General features: G+C 31.7%; 1 protein-coding gene and 1 pseudogene across 3 annotated transcripts; one reads left to right on the top strand and one right to left on the bottom strand.

Moving 5' to 3' along the window:
- Positions 1-8,255: 8,255 nt before the first annotated feature.
- Positions 8,256-10,411, bottom strand: LOC111275500 (ubiquitin-protein ligase). Of its 2 annotated transcripts, none has more exons than XM_089754590.1 (4): positions 10,178-10,411; positions 9,408-9,475; positions 9,042-9,276; positions 8,256-8,852 (listed from the first exon to the last, which is right to left on the bottom strand). In XM_089754590.1, the coding sequence occupies exons 1-4, from the start codon at positions 10,314-10,316 to the stop codon at positions 8,368-8,370; spliced, it is 927 nt and encodes a 308-aa protein (XP_089610716.1). In that variant the 5' UTR covers positions 10,317-10,411; the 3' UTR covers positions 8,256-8,367. The 2 variants fall into 2 exon arrangements, with proteins under 2 accessions (XP_089610716.1, XP_089610717.1); XM_089754591.1 differs by having other exon boundaries at positions 9,408-9,967; positions 10,178-10,248.
- A 2,287-nt stretch (positions 10,412-12,698) lies between these two features.
- LOC111275584 (poly(A)-specific ribonuclease PARN-like) lies at positions 12,699-17,214 on the top strand (annotated as a pseudogene). The gene is made up of 8 exons (XR_016333753.1): positions 12,699-13,027; positions 13,367-13,508; positions 14,075-14,205; positions 14,321-14,649; positions 14,893-15,003; positions 15,430-15,554; positions 15,637-15,873; positions 16,246-17,214. The product of XR_016333753.1 is annotated as a poly(A)-specific ribonuclease PARN-like (transcript).
- The last annotated feature ends 106 nt before the right edge of the window (positions 17,215-17,320 follow it).

Genomic DNA, 17,320 nt, shown 5'->3' with positions numbered 1-17,320 from the left:
ATTTGTTGCTATTTAAATGACTTGTGTTTGAAGTACAGCCTTGACATTTATCAAATCACCAATATCTAGATAAAAAAGCATTATATTTGTTTGATTTTAAAGGAACCCAAGAGGTTTTTTCAAATTGGTCATTCTATGTTTGTTGCCTTGACGAGAGGCTTCACAAAGTTCAAACTTGTACCCTTTGAAGTATTAAGGTTTTTCAAGTAGCTTTGAGATATCAAAAAGACAAAAAAATATTTTATTTGAATAGATTCATAATAACGATCACCATTTTTTTGGGACTTTTTATTATGAAAAGAAAAAATTAAAAAAAAATTAAGACGAAAAAAAAATGGAAAAAAATTTCTCAATTAACATTTAGATTTAAACTTTCATACAAGTCATAAAGTTCATATGCATGTCCAATATAGAAGTGAAAGATTAAAAAAGAAACAAAAGGGTCACATTTTTTATTTTGAATCAACAACCTCTACTGAATGAAATGTCCACCATTTTTCCACAAAGCACATAAAACTATTCCTTAATTCTTCTTTGACCATTGCATCAAAATTATTCATATCAATACTGTAGCACCCTTGGTTCACCTCTTTTCCAATATATTAAGGTAGAGAGTCTTTAGTGACATAATGATCCTTATTCATTCTAAACTCTATTTTTTCAACTTTAATGAGATCTCTAATGTTGTATTTCAATGTAGGGTAATTTTCTATTGAGTGGCCTTGATTTTCATTATGGTAATCACATTTTGCATTAGGATCATTGCATTCTTAGTAAGGGGATTGAAGGTGTTCTAGACGCACAAGTTTCAAAAGTTGATTCTGGATAAGTTAGGGTAATAATTCTAGATAAGATATGGGAATAAGGTCGACACAATTCTTTCTCTCGTTACTTTGCTGCCCTTTTTTGTTATTCCTGAAGGATTTGACTGATTGACTGATTACGGCATAGGTGCAGGTGTTTGAAAGTGAAAACTTAATTGAACCCCTAATTGGTTTAGGCAAAGATTTGATAAGACATTATTTATGGTAGGGTAGTAAGGATGGTAAACTGGGTGAGGATAATACAGGACAAAACCATTGTCTCATTGTTCCTCATACATTACAATTTGGATGCCCGATCTTTTTTTGTATTTCTATCATCTAGTTATCCACTTTTAATCACATTCTCAATTATTTTCCTTGAAATTACATGTCCATAAAATTTTTTGTGGCATTCTTAGTCATCTTATCATAATAAGGTACTTGAAGAGTGTTAACAAACAAAACAATGATTTTTTTCCTGTGAATAGTGGCTAAACTTGGATGGTCACATCTCTTTATCTTTAGGCATATTCTTTAAAGCTCTTGGTAGCTTTTTTCTCCATAATTTGCAATGACAAACGATTTCAGGCCAAATTTATAATGTGCTTATATTGGGTTACAAATGCCGTAACTAATTCTTTTCATGAAGTGATGTAAGTTTTGTCTAACTGAGCTTATCACCCAGTAGCAGACTCTATAAGACTATCTTGAAATACACAAATCAAAAACTTATCATCATGAACATGGACGACCATTTTCCTGCAATATATAGTGGCATGGGTCATTGGGCATTTAGTTTCATCATTTTTTTCAAATTCTAAGATCTTGAATTTGGGCAAAACAACTATATTTGGCACCAAATAAAGCACCGATACATCCATAGATCCATAAAAATCTATTCCCTCAATAACTTGACATCTTTCCTCTATGAAATCTATTTTCTTTTGAGTGTTTGAATTTTTTATTGCTTCAAATGAATTTTCCTTTAATTTTTCTAACTTTTTTAAGATCGTTAAGGATTCAAATTGGATCAAGTTTATCTTCAAAAATAATGTATCCTTGGGACTATCTTTATGTAACTACTGAAGGTATTCCAGGATAAAAATATACCCTTAAAAGTGGGACTTATTGTGATTGTACCCTTCGAGATATTTAGACTTGATGTAAACCAAACCTAGCAGGATGTGAGGAATCTTCGATTCGTTAAACATAGGCTTCCTCCATTTCTTCATTCAAATTTTTTAACATTCTCATTATTTGGACCCAGTATCCTTTCATTTCATCTTGAGCTTTCTCAAATTTCTTAATTTGACTATTTTGTTCTTGCTCTGTGGGTAGTAGATAAGTGGTAAATAGAATTTTTTAAAAATTTTAATGATCAAGCCCTTGAATCATTATTACTGCAATTAAAAATTATGATGATTGGTAGCTACAAATTTATGCAAACAAAAAAGATTTATATGAATGAATGGATAAATACATGTGTTGAATGCCATCAAATAAAAAACTTTTAAAAATTGAAAATCATTCTGACAACAAGAATCTTCAAATTTCATTTCTAAACAATCCTAAAATCTATTGCCTAGTCCTATATTTCAATTTCAAGATCATGGTACTGCCATTGATAGGTTCTTTAATAGATACAATTAGGTAATGAATTTTTAGCAATCTTGAGCTCTCCTTCATTCTCAAAACTTAATCGATCATTTTTTATTAAACCCTACACTTTACATTTAAAAATAAGGTAATTTTATATTAAATGACCTGTATTCCCGTAATGATAATCACACCGAGCATCAGCATTATACCACTTAAGATAAGAAAGTTTTAGTGGCTTTAAAGGAAATGGTGCAATCAAATGGTCTTTAAAGAGTTGTGAAAATAACTCAATATAAGTCATAGGGATTGGATCAATGATGACTTTTTCTTTCTTTTTACTCAACGATTTTTTAGGTTGAGTAGTTGTTTATCTCATCATTGTAGGCTTTGAAATAGAATTAGGTGTATTTGTTGAATGATTTATTAGGAAGCTTAGCTATTGAGTGGACTGATAAACATTGAGGTTTTTGGATGCATTGCTCATAATTGGGAAATGGCATAGGTTTGGGTTGATTTGTGAGGGTTGAATTGGAGCAAGTTCTGTTTGGGCTACCAAAAAAAAATGTTAAGGGATAACTGGATTGGGGTGTAGATTTGGGTATGAAATGATTTGTAAAGCCTGGACAAAGTTAGAAGATCTTATCTTTTTTATTTATATTTTTTGAATTGGTGTTTTTTTTAGCCATAAGATGCATTGGTAACATCAGTATTATGAGAAGCTTTTTGATACTGACTCAGTGTTTGTTTGATGCATAAACAAATTAGGCGTGATGAGGTTTTTTGAGAATGGACCGCTTCAAGCTTTTCCACCAACTTGGTAAGTCGTATTTTTATTTCTCATATGTCATGACCAAATTCTTCTTAGTTAAGTTCCAATGTCTGTATCTATGCTTCAAATTGATCTCTTATGTTTTCTAAATTACTAACCTAGATAAAGTAAAAAACTTTTATATTATACAATGACATGATGAATGAATGATAATGATCTATGAATGAGTGAAATACATGAAATGAATGAAAATTAGATAAACAAGTAAACAAATAAACAAATGCAAATCTATTGATGTTAACATGATTTATGCAAAAAAAGAGTATCAAACAAGAATATAGTTAGCATACAATATAAATAATGAAAAAGACAAAACTAGTTAGTACATGACTTATGTAAAACCACAGGTTCGTGACCTAAATTTGGGTTTTTTTGCAAAAAGGAAGGGCATGGCTCTATTTTAAAGTCGGATCCCTAAAGTTCACTATATGCCATGTTTAATGTTTGATATAGGCTAAAAGGTTCCCAAATTATTTTTTATTATCATCCATGTTGAACTAGTAAGGCACTTCGATCTTCACACGTAATAGGCTTCAAACGAAAATGATTCAATTTGAGTGAGAATATTTTGCTAGCCATTGCAAAGTTTAACACTTCACGAGAATATAGGTATTTTACCCCCTATTAAAAAAGACAAAGCCCGAGTCTAGAACTCATGTTATGATATGCATGTGAAGTGTGTGAAGGAACAAATTTTTAAACACATTTCAAATAAATAAAAAAATTGATCAGGCAAATAAATCAATAAAATTAAAAAATTTGACTTATTAACCAAGACTTTAGGATTATATATATATATATATATATTTGTTCAACTCTTTTAGGTCCCCAGTGGAGTCACCAAGCTATCATAACGTATCGGTCTGGGAACTCGATCACTAAATGTGAAAAGTCAAGGAGTTGCCACAAATCTTACTTTTGGTCTACAAATTTGAAGTTGGGTTCAAAAGTATAATTACGTGTGGAGAAGGTTATAACATTTTCACAATGCCCGTCCAAAGATGGTATCAATTAATCTTATATGATTCAAAATTGATCTCATTTAACTAGTTTTTTACTTATTATTTTATTATTTAATATATTTTTATTATTGAAAATTTTGTAAGTTATTCTCGACACTTTCGGTATAACTTAAGAAATCTCTTTACCTTGAGAGTATTTAAAGAAATTGCTTATTTCATTGTAGGAGTTCCGTCGTCGGATTTATTTTAATATTTTATTTAAAACAAAGTAGATAATAGTTTCTTATACAAACACTTATGATAAAAAATTGAAGGAAAATCACCACTTGTAACTTCCTTTTGATTTGATCATTGACAAAAAATTTTAATTTATTTTGTAATATTAATTTATTGTTTGTTTTATTATTGAAGGAAAAAAAATTATTAGTTAAATTCTCATAATATTCCAAAAGTAATATTTCCAACACTTTTGGAATATTATGAGAAAATTGCTTGCTTAAGAAATTTTGATAAAGTCACCACTCTTGACTTCTATGCTTTTAAAATTTTATTTACCTTTACAATCTAAGTATTTTTTATATTTTATTAATTTTTATTAAAAAGATTTTCAAAAGTCTTACCAACACTTTTGGCAAATTTTTGAAAAATACTTTTTTAAGAATCATTACTTGTGATTTTATTACTATTGTTATTATTATTTTTTTATATGCATTTATTTAATTTTTTTCTATTTGTTTGTAGTGAATATGGTTATTATTATTTTATGAAAAATTCTAAAAATATTTTCAACACTTTTAGAATATTTTAGCAATTTTTTTATAAGAAAAATCATCACTTGTGATTTTATTTTTTATTAATAATTTTTTTTGTCTTTTTTATATTTTTCTTTATTCTTACTCATTAAAATTATTATTATTATTATTTCATTTTATTTTTTAAATTATTTAAGAGAAAATTAAAAAATTTAAAATTTCATAAGTTTATTTTTTAGTAATTATTTCAAATTAATTTCAATAAAAATATTTTATACTTTTTACCGTTTATTTTATTTTTCTATCAAAAGTTTATGCAAAAATAAAATAAAAATAATAGAAAAATCATAAATTAAATAATAAAAATATATTAAAAAATTGAACAAAAAAATAAAATATAAAAAGTTATAACAAAAATACCTAAAATGTCTCTGCTCAACGTTGGTCAAAAGGGCGATCAAATGGTTTGGTCAACTAATAGAACGGTTCACTAGCAATTTAGCAAGTCTAACACCAATTTAAGTGAATCGGTCAAAATTAGCAATAAGCCAAGTTGAGTGCGGGGATCCTTAGTTGGATCTTGATTCAAGTACAGATCCTCTGAATCTTAAACGACGTCATTTAACAAAAAAATATTTTTGGCAATAGCTATAAAAGCCCATTTTTTTATTTCATTTTCTTTCTTCTTCTTCTCTTTCAAACTCCCTATCTTTCTAGCCCAATCGGCCACTTTTGTTTCTAAAATCTGACACTAATGCGTTGTGTTGTCTGTTGGTTGCTATTTTCGAAAAAATTCCAAAAAACTTCAAGATCTTCACCTTAAGCCCCTTAACATAGATCTGAGGCTATTTTTTAAAAAAAATTATTTCAAACGACGCAAATTAGACCTGGAAGATTCGGCCAAAATAATTTTTTTTTTTGTTTTTAGTTTTATGTTCTATTTGGCAATGTTGGTTCCCGTTTTAGGGACTGTGATTTTTTTTAATTTGTGTTTGTTTAGTTTGCTTTGGGTTTTTTTTTTAATTTAGTAGAACACTTTTTTTTATTTAGATTTTTTTTTAAATTTTTAGTAAGGTTTTTTTGTGGATCCCCCCTATTGGTTGGTCTTGATTGCTCTATTTATAGAGCCAAACAAAACCAAAAACCCAAAAAATCCGAGATTTTTGTTAAAATTTAACTACCTAAAACTAGGTTGACTATTATGGTGGCTATTAATGGCTAACAGAAAAGAGACCAAAAAAAAAAAAATGAATCGAAAAGAAAGATAAAAAATAATAATATTTAGATTAATAGATACCAAACAAAATGTGTATCTACAATTAATTTTATCAATTACTCAATTGACTCTTTGAAATTTTTTTATTCATTCATTTATTTAAAATTAAGAATTGAATAAATGAAATTTTTCATTGAAATATAAATATAAAATAGGGAAAAAATGCCATGCTTTTTCAACATTAAATAAAAAAATATTCATTATTACTAGGTGAAACGAGGTGCTGTTAAGTTGACTAAGATTAAAGAAACAAAAGAAGTTAGAAGGCAATCACTAAGATTAATGTTAGAAAGTGTGGCCTACAGGGGTTCATGGCCAAGGGGTAAAGAAGATGAGCCGGTGCTTTTGTGGAAAACTTAATAGGGAAGTTAAAAGTTTTGGAAAGCTCGAGTCTTTAGCCCCCGGTTCCACTTTATTCCTTTTATATTTTAAAAACCCAAATATTGTTTTGTACAAAAATGAATGTCGATGAAAATAAAATATCAAATAAGTGAAAAAAAGGGCATTTTTTTTTTTTTGTATTGATGAAAAGGATTGACTTCTTTTTACTGCATGAAAATTGATAAAAAATTTTATTTAAAAGTAGATTTAATAATTTATGTATTTATATCATATAAAATATTAATAATTCGTATATTCATATTGTGTTTTATATAAAAATTATATGTTATAATTTGTATCGATACGAAAATATAAAAAAAATTTTATGATTTTATTAAACTTATTTATATTTTTTATTAAAATCTTAAATCATATTATTTTTACGTCTTTTATTCATATTATATAACCATTTCGTAGAAATTGCTGCTTTAAAAATATGCAATGGTAACCAGTTTCTTGTTAGGTCGGGGATGCAGATTCCTTAGAAATTAATATCATCCCCTTCCCACACTGAAAAGGGTACAAGAAAAAAGAGGCAGCTATTAAAGCAAAGATTATTCCTTTCTTTAGCTCCAATTCATACTTGAAACTTGAATTCAATATATAATAATCACATGACATGCATGCATATAAATTGAGCTTTTTTATGTTTCATGTTTATCCTTTTAGGGGCACTGATCCCCGTAAATAAGAGCAAGTATAGTTGGACTTTGTCTGAGTAGCCCAACCCCAACTCACAAAAGTCAAACCCTAGCGCCATAGCTTTGAGGTTTGAGCTGCTATCTTGAGCGCAAAATGGGGTGGTTGGAATGCTGGTTATTTCAGACTTCAAGGGCCAGGCAACCTTCAAATCAAATTGGTTTATTTCAACCATAAATGGACTCACCTGCACTGCACGTCAAACTTTATTATGTTAGACTCCAGCCCATTTGGTCGTTTCTGTTCTTTTTATAGAGAAACACATTAGGTTTAAGGGGTACATAAGTTGCTATGTGTCAGAAATCCGATAAGACAATACGAATAACCTCTATATGATCAAATAGAGGTCAACTTTCATGGCTGTCACCTATTTAGAACTTTCAATATATAAGAAGCTGAAGAAAGATGGCAAAGCATCAGCAGACAGACATAATAAGATCTTGGAAACGCCTAAATGGGAAGATGAGTCTAATACATGGTCTAACTTCTGAACATGACAGCTGATCACCAACAGCAAGAAAACTGGCAATTATGTTGACCATTGATTCTGCTATACATGTCCATATCAAACAATAATGCACCTACCTGGACTGGTTCTGATCCATCATCCATGCTCAACCATCCTTGACCATTCCATTCTGATGCAGAGCATTACATAAGTGCAGACAACTTTACAAGGATGAATCATAGAAGTACAGTTCTTAAAGCCTAGGAAAGTATAGTTCATCTGCATTTGCCACTAAAATACAAGTCATTGATATTGTACAGCCTAAATGAAACAGGGATGCTATTTGTATGCTCCTATATTAATGAAAGTGAAGCCCCAATGATCGACTTCACTCTTCTAACACCTGGTGAATTATACAACTTCAGTGTTTCATATCGTGATGTGATGTAACAATAAAGGAGAGAATTGGCATAACATGCAAATAAGGCCAACTCTACAAGAAAGTATGCAGAAAATTTCAGAGCATGGTCAATCAATTGCTGAAAATTTTACTTCACAGAAGCATGAGATTACAATGCATTGACATTCCCTATCGATCAAGAGGCATCATTGGTTTCCTCAGTCATCACTGTCACTGATCTCAAACACTAAAAATTTAGCCCGAGATAAATTCTTGTAGCATGACAGTTTCCTATCTCTCATTTTGCTAAGAGGAGTTATAAGTCTTTGTTTATCAGAAATTCTAATTTTATTTGAGGCTACAATAATTCGCTTCCCAACTTCACTACAAATGACCTTATCCCTTGGAATTCCAGTAGTTCGGCCTGCTGGTGACAGAAACGATGATTGCTTTGAGGGCGTTCTGACCATAAATGGTGGTGAGGCACCAATTTGTATGCTTGAGTAGTAATTGTCTGCTTTGGTTCTCAGCTGTTGTTCTGGCAGACCCTGACTAGCTTTACCAGTGCTTGGAGAACTGGTAAGTTTGCTCACTCCACTATGGTTCAAAAGGTATCTATTGATAGTACCAGCAGCGGATATTGCTGTCGATGAGATATTAGATGGATTCTTGTTAATCAAACATGAATTCCACTCTGTTGCATCTGCAGATTCAGCCTCATATTTATAAGTGAAAAGATTAAGGGATTTAAACTTCGAATTCCATTGTTTTTACTCAGGCATTCCTTCTCAATTTCATGATCCTGATATTTTAAGCTGTTACTCTTTTTCTTCCTTTATATAAGGTAAGTTTCAGAAGATCTTGAGGCAGAGCTTAAAACCAAGTTTCTTACCACTGCTTATCATGGCCTCTTGTCCAATATTTTGAACAAGAGGATTGGTTCGCTGGTTGCCATCACATTTAAGATCTTCAACTTCAGTAGCAGCAAAGTTTGACAAGCATGACCAATCTGAAGCTTTTAAAGTCCTTGCTTGGATATGGAGGAACCACCCTCGCTCTTGATGGCAGAAAGCATACTTTATAGGCATAGATGAAGTTAGATGATAAAAGTGTGATCTTCGCTTCACCTACTAGGAGACAAAAAGCAGAATATTATATACGTACAAGTTATTAGTAGAATTGTGGAGGAAATCTTTAGATAGAAGAACCCATCAACAGACATAAAATTAAGAAATGAAAGGATTAATAAGAGATTTACCATTAATGCATTAACTTTGATCTCTCCCAATTCACGGAAACAACTATAGTGTATTCTCTCAAGTTCTCCTACAGATAAGATCTTGGCAGATATTAGTGGCTTTAACAAATATAGCAGGGCCGGAACATGTAGAAAAGAACTGCAATAACAATGCATTTAATCTAACATTAAATCATCAAATGACACCTTGTTGAACAATTTGAAGAAGCTATCATAATAACAAATCTTTGGATTGACAATAATAGTCTTAATTTGTTCATTAAAATTTGCAAGTAGTACAATTGTTTACCTACAAAATGATCCGTTAGCAACAATGAAGCAACAGGAAGGCAAAAGGCAAAATCAAATATACCAGGACATTTCCAGGAAAAGAAATGCAATTATCCCAATTCAGACAAACTAGCCTTGTGGTCCCAAATAACCAATATCTGTGTAGCATTACTCTCCCAACTCCAAAGTGTATATGAATGTGAAAAACAAGATCCTGGAAATAATATTTCAAGGCAGAATCTGGGAAAATGATAATTTTCTATACAATGCAATGAAAGGGAGGACTTTTCCTGTAGAAATTTTGGTAAAATGAATATAATCAGCAATGCCTGCAGAGTGATAAAAATGATTGTTTTTTGCAACTGGTAAACTAAAAGGAAAGCAAGAGAATCAGTCAAAGAATCAATTAGTTTCAGCAATTCCCCATATAAGGTAACAGAAAAAGACAGCAACTTGCAACTGGGAAATCTAAAAAAAGAATGGGTCTGTTGTAAGCTTACCCTGGAAATCTGCAACAGTAATATCTGGAGAGACAGCCATGGCTAAGTGAGTGCCTAAGTTTGTGTCTATAAAAACGGCTACTTCAGCATCAGATGCCATTTGATAAGCTGGAGAGTGACAGACAGCCAAGGACTTCATCAAGAACAAAAAGACCGAGGGTGAGTTGAGTTACTGACTTGTGTCACCATGTTTGATGACCCAATGTTCCTTGAGAACTGAACCAAAAACACAGTCTGATGATCTCACCTCCTAATGGACTCTTTGTGGTCAAAAAACAGTTTTTAATAAATGGGCTTTTTGACAGTTCAACACATGTCCATTAAGCTTAGCATGGTAAAAAATTAACTTATGTTTATATGAGATTAGAAACATTTTTCAAGGGACTTTTTTTTTTTTTTGTAGGCCTGTTGGGCAGTTCCACTTCCTAGTTCATTTCCAACTCTGTTGGTTGGGGCGGCATTGAGCCGTTCAGGGCCCAAGTTAAAATTGAAATGTGCTCTGATGAATTATGTTTTTAATCAAAGGCGGAAAAAGAAATGAAAAAACCAAAAATTATTTAAAATCATAATATTTGATTTAATTTAGTTTAATTTTTTTATTCGATTCAGATTAAGTTTTATATTAGATTTCAGATTGAGAAGTAAAATATAAAAAAATAAATAAAATCAAATTGAATTATATATTTGGATTAATTTTTATACTTTTTTATAAAAAATATTTATTTTATATCTAAATTTATTTAAATATATTAAAAATTATATAAAAATAAAAAATTAAATTTTAAAAATCGATAAATTAAACAAAATCGATAAAATTCGATTGGATCAAATCATATGTGAAAGTTTAATTTTAAATTTATAATTATATGTATTACCTTAAAAAATTGAACCAAATCCAATCTAATCTCAGTTGATATATATTTTTTTTTTAACTTTCTTAAATTTCAAGTGTATTTGCCTCTCTATCTTTAATTTAGTTTCAGTTTTTGCAAGGACAAAGATTGTCGGGAAAAGATTCAAATACTACTATTAACTTGTTCAATATATATATATATATATATATATATATCAAACGCTTAAGAGCATAGGATGATCTGACACTAGGCTTTTTAGCTTGCAATGGCTTTCATTTTGATGCTTTCAACTGCTTCAATCTCTTCGCAATCCTTAGTCGGGAGAGTCCAATTACTTCTTGTCGACCAGCATAAGCTTCTTCCATCTCTGAATTGTAATTGAATCGAGGATTCACCACATAATCAAATAAAGTTGGTTCAGGCCTGGTAACAAATTGGCTCGAAAAAGATGGTTGAGAACTTAGCTTAACATTGAAGTCCAAATTAACCTCTCTATCTTCTATGATTGCAAGTTTCTTCACAGAGGGTTTCATCACGGGAATATGAATATCGTTAACGTTTTTCATGTCAGAAAACTTTTTACTTTGGTTAAATATTATTCAACTCCATTTATCAACCAAATCCTTCGCAAGTTCCCTGTTGGAATTTGTTTCGCTCTCATATTTTGATAAAAACATATCACTTTTTCAGGACCACTTTTCTTGAACTGTTTAGAACCCCACGATTCAAGGTTCCGAAGTTTGTTAGTGATAGGTTGGCTCATTCTATAAAGTTATGCATCGACTTCAGCAATGATCTGAAGCTCAGCCATTACTTTCTCAACAAACAACAAACAATGTGATTTCTTTAACACTTTTCTCAATGTTTTTCCTCCTTTTAACAGCATTAAATATATCATTGATTTCTTCTTCAACTAAATGATTGAAAACCATTATATATAATACAGTTATCAAAGACTATATATTTCTTCATATATATATAATATATATATATATATATATATTGGTAGATTAAGTTAGGTCTATTAATAAGTGTTTATAAGAAAATCTTAAATCCTATTAGGAACTATAGTAATATTAATTTCGTTAATTAAAGATGTAAATAACATATCAATATTCATAAACTATTTGCATAAAATTTAAATTTGATTAAGTTATTGTAGAGGTTAATTCTAGTTCGAGTAATTTGATTTATTGAACGAATCGAATTCGAATATTTTAGTATTTGATTTGAGTAATTTATAAAATTAATCAAAATTTTAAATTTTAATATATTTTTATTATTTTAATTAAAAAATTATTATTTTATTTATATATATAAATTCAAGCTCAAATTAAATATATAATCAAACTTGAAAATCGAATATGATAATAGAATTTATTTTTATATTCAATCAAATTTAAATTAAAAAATTAAAATTTAATTAAATTCAAATCAATTTTTGAATAATAAATTTTAAATTGAGTTCAAATTCAATTTTTTTACTGTATAAATTTAATTCGATCAGACCCGTCTCATTAATTAGATTTCATCAAACCTATGAGCAAGTTTCCTTAACCCAACCGCCGAAGGGGAAGGTAAAAATGGAAAAGATATCAAAACGACATCGTTTTCTTACTGCCTAACCTTTTGCGGCCTATATCTTAAAATCTTATGCCCCATAGGGCCCAATGGCACAAAAACCCAAAACCATATCCACTTCTAAAACCCCACAACCACCACCTCAGAAGCCGCCGCTACTGCCACAGCCATGCTCCGATGAACACCACGAAACGCTGGCCCAAGAGGGCCTTCATCCTCTCACGTGTCCTATCACGTACCTTCTCCACCACCCGAACCCCCTTCCGTTCCCTAACGTTCACTCTAAAGCAGGTGACACGATCCAATTTCGACTCGGCCCCTGTTAAACTTTGTCCGCACGTGTGAGCAGCGGACTTTGTGGCAATCAACACGAAAATGAAGGGCGTCACCAGCGTGCCGTGGCGGGATATTACAAGTTGAATTGAAGAAAAAGGCATGTTAGTCACTTAGTAGTCATTTATATTTTTTTACTGTGAGAGTCAACGTAATAGTTATTTTGTTAAAAAATTGACAGCTGATTCTCTGAGTCAACACGTTAGTTATTTTGTTAAAAAATTAACAATGTAACAATAATCACAAAATATTACAAAAGTAGGTGGTTAAATGAGGAAATATAATTTCCCATTTCCTATATTCTAGAATTTCTTCCTATCTCTATTCTTCCTTCTCTCCTTACCTCTATTTCTAAAATTTTAGCTACTAGAAATTTGAGTTTTCACATAAGAGTTGAGCTGAAAGTGGTTTGATTGAGCAGCATCACGGGAATCGTTCGAGTTTGACGGGTTCGATATTCGGTATCTTAAAGTCAAAGATTCCGCCTAGAAATTTGCTGTTCTTCAGTTCGGTGTTTTCCCTTTCCGTTGGGATTCACTTAAGCAATCGTTTATTGCTCACCCGTTAGTTTTCTGTTCTGCCTTCATTTGAATAAATAGTTTAATATTTGTTTACAAAATAAACCTTATGAAATTTTTGTTTTTTCTTATCAAGTTTTTGTTTTACTTATTGTTAATGCCTTTTCAGGGTGAAAATGAGGGTACTTTCTTGTTATTTTAGTGAAAACATGGTTTTTGATTGAATTTAGCTTAATTTGAGCTGTTTTAAGTGTTTGATTGATGATAAATTAAGACAGAAGAAATAAATAGAAAAAAAAATGGTTTTTATCGAATTTAGCTTAATTTGAGCTGTTTTAAATGTTTGATTGATGATAAATTAAGAAAGAAGGTAAAAAAATAAAGGCAATTTGGACCCTTTGTAGAGAAAATATGTATGGAAATGTTAACAAAGAAAAGGGGAAAGGAAAAGAGAAAAAAAAAAAAGGAAAGGAAAAGGAAGGACTTTGGTGTAATTTACTGTAATTTTTATGAGGAAAGGAAGTAGTATTTTGTTCTCATTTAATATGCAAAATTGAGTGTTTGAATGATGTTTCTTATGAATGAATTCGACCGTGTAATATCGTTGACAGGCATAATTACTTTGTATTCCCTCTTCAAGAGATTCCACACGATGAGCCGTCTTATGAATTCCTCTGCTAGATAACATCAATGGATTTTTTGGCTAAATACCAGTTTGATTTCAATGCTTGCATGAATAAAGGTACTTCTATTTATCTTTCATGTCCCAATTCATCATTGTTGCTTTTAATTCTTGAGATGCAGTTTCTGAGATTGTGCTTTCTAAGTTGCCCTTACTTTGAGAATTCATATCTCAGGTGTATCTTACTTATCCAGAGGACAAGAAGATGAGGCCCGAAAACAATTAAAATCACTTTATGGAGATCAGTCAACAAAGTCGTTGTATGATTTACAAGAAACTATGGACTCACCGCTTGTCCGAGTGACAGATGATTCCTTCACTGAAAGAATGAAGAAAAGATTGAGTGAATGGCGTGATGACTTGTTGCAGCGTAGGGTTGGAGGGCCTCAAGATCAAGGGGCTTCAAATGACTTAAATCAACAATTTCAAACAGTTTTCTTCAAGATGCGTCCTGCTCTGAGTTTGAATGGATTCACTTCTCATCAACTTAGTCTGATTTGAATGGTATATGCTGTTGCATCACTCTCTGATTCTATTTATAATCTCTTCTCATTTGATTTGATCTCCTAAATTTGGCATTTTAGCTTCTTTATTCCAAGTTGTGACTTTCATTTGGAAATATTCTGGAGCATCTTTTCTTTCTTGTATCATTAATATATAGCATTAACAAGAATTATCTTTTCAATGGCTTTATCTTGTCTTTACTGAGAGATATAAGATTTTATATAGGAAACTGAATCCCTGCAGGTCACAAGGACGAACTTCAAAGATCTTGCTTATGTTCATTTCAATGGTGAAAGTTCTTCACAAGAATTAGTGGTTTATACAGATTCAGAGAGTGATAAGGACAAACTTGTGGTAAGACACCTCACATCTTTGAGGAGGATCTGTCAATTAGTTTCATATATTAAATGATGAGTATCCAACTGTTTCTTTTATACAAAACACTATTTCGGATGTTCATGTTAGAGAAATTTCTAAAATTTAGAACTTTAGATCCTATTCTGTATGTTTTCTTCCAGAGATAGAATGGCCTGACAATTCTTTCTGAAAATTTAATTCCATGACAGGAGTAAATGAAAAAAAAAAAAAAAACTAAAAGTAAAACATAAAGTTTCAAGGCATGGATGTTGGTATGACTGCATCTTGTGCACAAACCTGTTGGTGCTGAATTTAGATTCTGAGGCTATATAAATGGAAGTATGAATCTGACTGCTGCATTTGGTATGAAGGCATCATTTGCATTTTGTGATGACTCTTCTCCTGTGCCCCAATTTTCTGTAGGAGGAGGTGAAGAATGAGCATCAGAGAAGGGCAGAAATGAAGATCAATGCGGCAGTGGGGTTTCGTCATGTGATTGATCTCCTTTCCTCAGAAAATAAGTTGATTGTTGGACACGATTGCATCCTGGGTATCCATGCTAGTCTCAAGTTAGATGAATGTGTCATATTACTGAAATAGATTACTGGAGTGCTTTTATATTGGTGATACGGATATCGCTCACATACACAGCAAATTCCTAGTTCCTCTTCCTTTGACAGCTGAAGAATTTGACACCAAAATACTAGTGAATGCTGACTACACATTGCAACGATGGATGAAGAGATCCAGCACATCATTATCCTCAGCATTTTCCTTCTTATGCCCAGAAATTGCTCATGGGTTTAGAAATAAAGTTCTGTCTTCTCAGCCACGTGTTAAAGTTGAGGTCCATGCGGATGACATGAGGTTTGCCTTCTGTTCCCAACACTCTCTAAAATGTATTGGTTAAAAGGCCTTGTTCAATTTGTCTGGAACTTCCTTCTCTATCCTTTCCCTTTCTCTCCTCCCCCCCCCCCCCCCCTCCTTCTCCTCTCTTAAATTTGGGCTACTTTTGCAATCTGAATTATATAGCTTAATATTTGCTCATTTTTGCATGTTTACTAGAGAGATCTCATTACCCTATATCATCCCTTCCAGACTAATTAGCTAAAAACGTGGACACTTTGTGATAAATGTTTGCACTGATAATGAATCAATAATGCTACTCTTGCTGCCACTCTCAAGTTGAGGAGCCACTCGGTGGTCCTTTTAGACTAAAAACGGAGCCTTAATTTGCAGGTCCTCTGATTGGAACTCTGGAGCCAAGCATGAAGCTGGCTATGATGCTTTTATGACAGGCTGTGTGTTTTCCCAGGCATGCAGTCACCTAGGCATTGATTTTCAACTACATTCACCTTTTGGAAATCTGGCCAAGAATTAAAAGCTCCAGAAGCACATGAACCTTCTACATCTGAGAAATTATCAATCTAAGGACTGGTAACCAGACTGCAGAGCTGTTGGGCTCTAATATCATCAGAAAGCGGTTTCCACAGACTTTATTTGAGAACATTGTTTTAATCTGGGGAGTCCCGCCACAACTGAAGCCAAGTATGATAAGAGAATGCATCTGCAAAACTTTTGGCCCTATCTCTGTTATTTCCATCTACCGTATGGATCAAACTGCAGTGTTTGTTCAGTTCAGCAAGGCAGAGTTGGTCTCTGATTTTCTGATTTTGAAGGAAACCCTGGACCAAAATATTAACGCAATTTCTGTTTTGCATCCTCTTTGGAAACTTTTGGAAGGTGGAAATACTCGTGCTGCTAATTATGAAACTTATAAAGAGATCTGTCCATCACCTGTCTCAAAAGTATTGTTTGCAGATCAAGTGGAGGCTGTAGGTATCAAATGGAAGACCGAATTGTTACCATCCAATGTAGAAGGGAGCCAAGAGAATAATAGTTTCCATCTAGAAAATGTACTGTTTGCTCCAGAAGCTGTTGAAAAATTAAATGCATCAAATAAACAGTTGACATGTGATGAGAGCATTGATTCATCTCTTAAAGTTGAAAAGATTATAAGAATCTTAATGTAACTCGGGCTTGAAGGCGATTTTTTGATATCTTTTTCCTCTTACTTTATTGTGAAGGCTGTATGACATCGAGATTTTTGTTTGCAAATGTTAGGATTACTAAGTTCAAAATGAAGATCACATTTTGATCTTCTGTACATGAACAATTTGTGTTTGAAATAAAATTTATATTCTTGACAATATAGATTAACATGATGAATCAATTGTTTGTCACTGGATTCTGATTCACTGATCCTTTCTTTATTTTCAAGCTTGGTAAACCTATATGGATGAATCCAAGGCGA

Source organism: Durio zibethinus, chromosome 25 (genome assembly GCF_047325235.1).
Source record: "Durio zibethinus cultivar Kanyao isolate XHJ-2024 chromosome 25, ASM4732523v1, whole genome shotgun sequence".
In the NCBI taxonomy this organism is placed as follows: domain Eukaryota; kingdom Viridiplantae; phylum Streptophyta; class Magnoliopsida; order Malvales; family Malvaceae; genus Durio; species Durio zibethinus.
This window is presented reverse-complemented; position numbering and strand designations above follow the sequence as displayed.

Coding starts and splice junctions, on each gene's coding strand:
- LOC111275500 (XM_089754590.1), bottom strand. CDS start 10,316: ATGAAGTCCTTGGCTGTCTGTCACTCTCCAGCTTATCAAATGGCATCT. Junction 9,277..9,407: donor TCAAAGTTAATGCATTAATG/GTAAATCTCTTA, acceptor GTCTCCTAGTAG/GTGAAGCGAAGATCACACTT. Junction 8,853..9,041: donor AGAGGCCATGATAAGCAGTG/GTAAGAAACTTG, acceptor CTGAATCTGCAG/ATGCAACAGAGTGGAATTCA.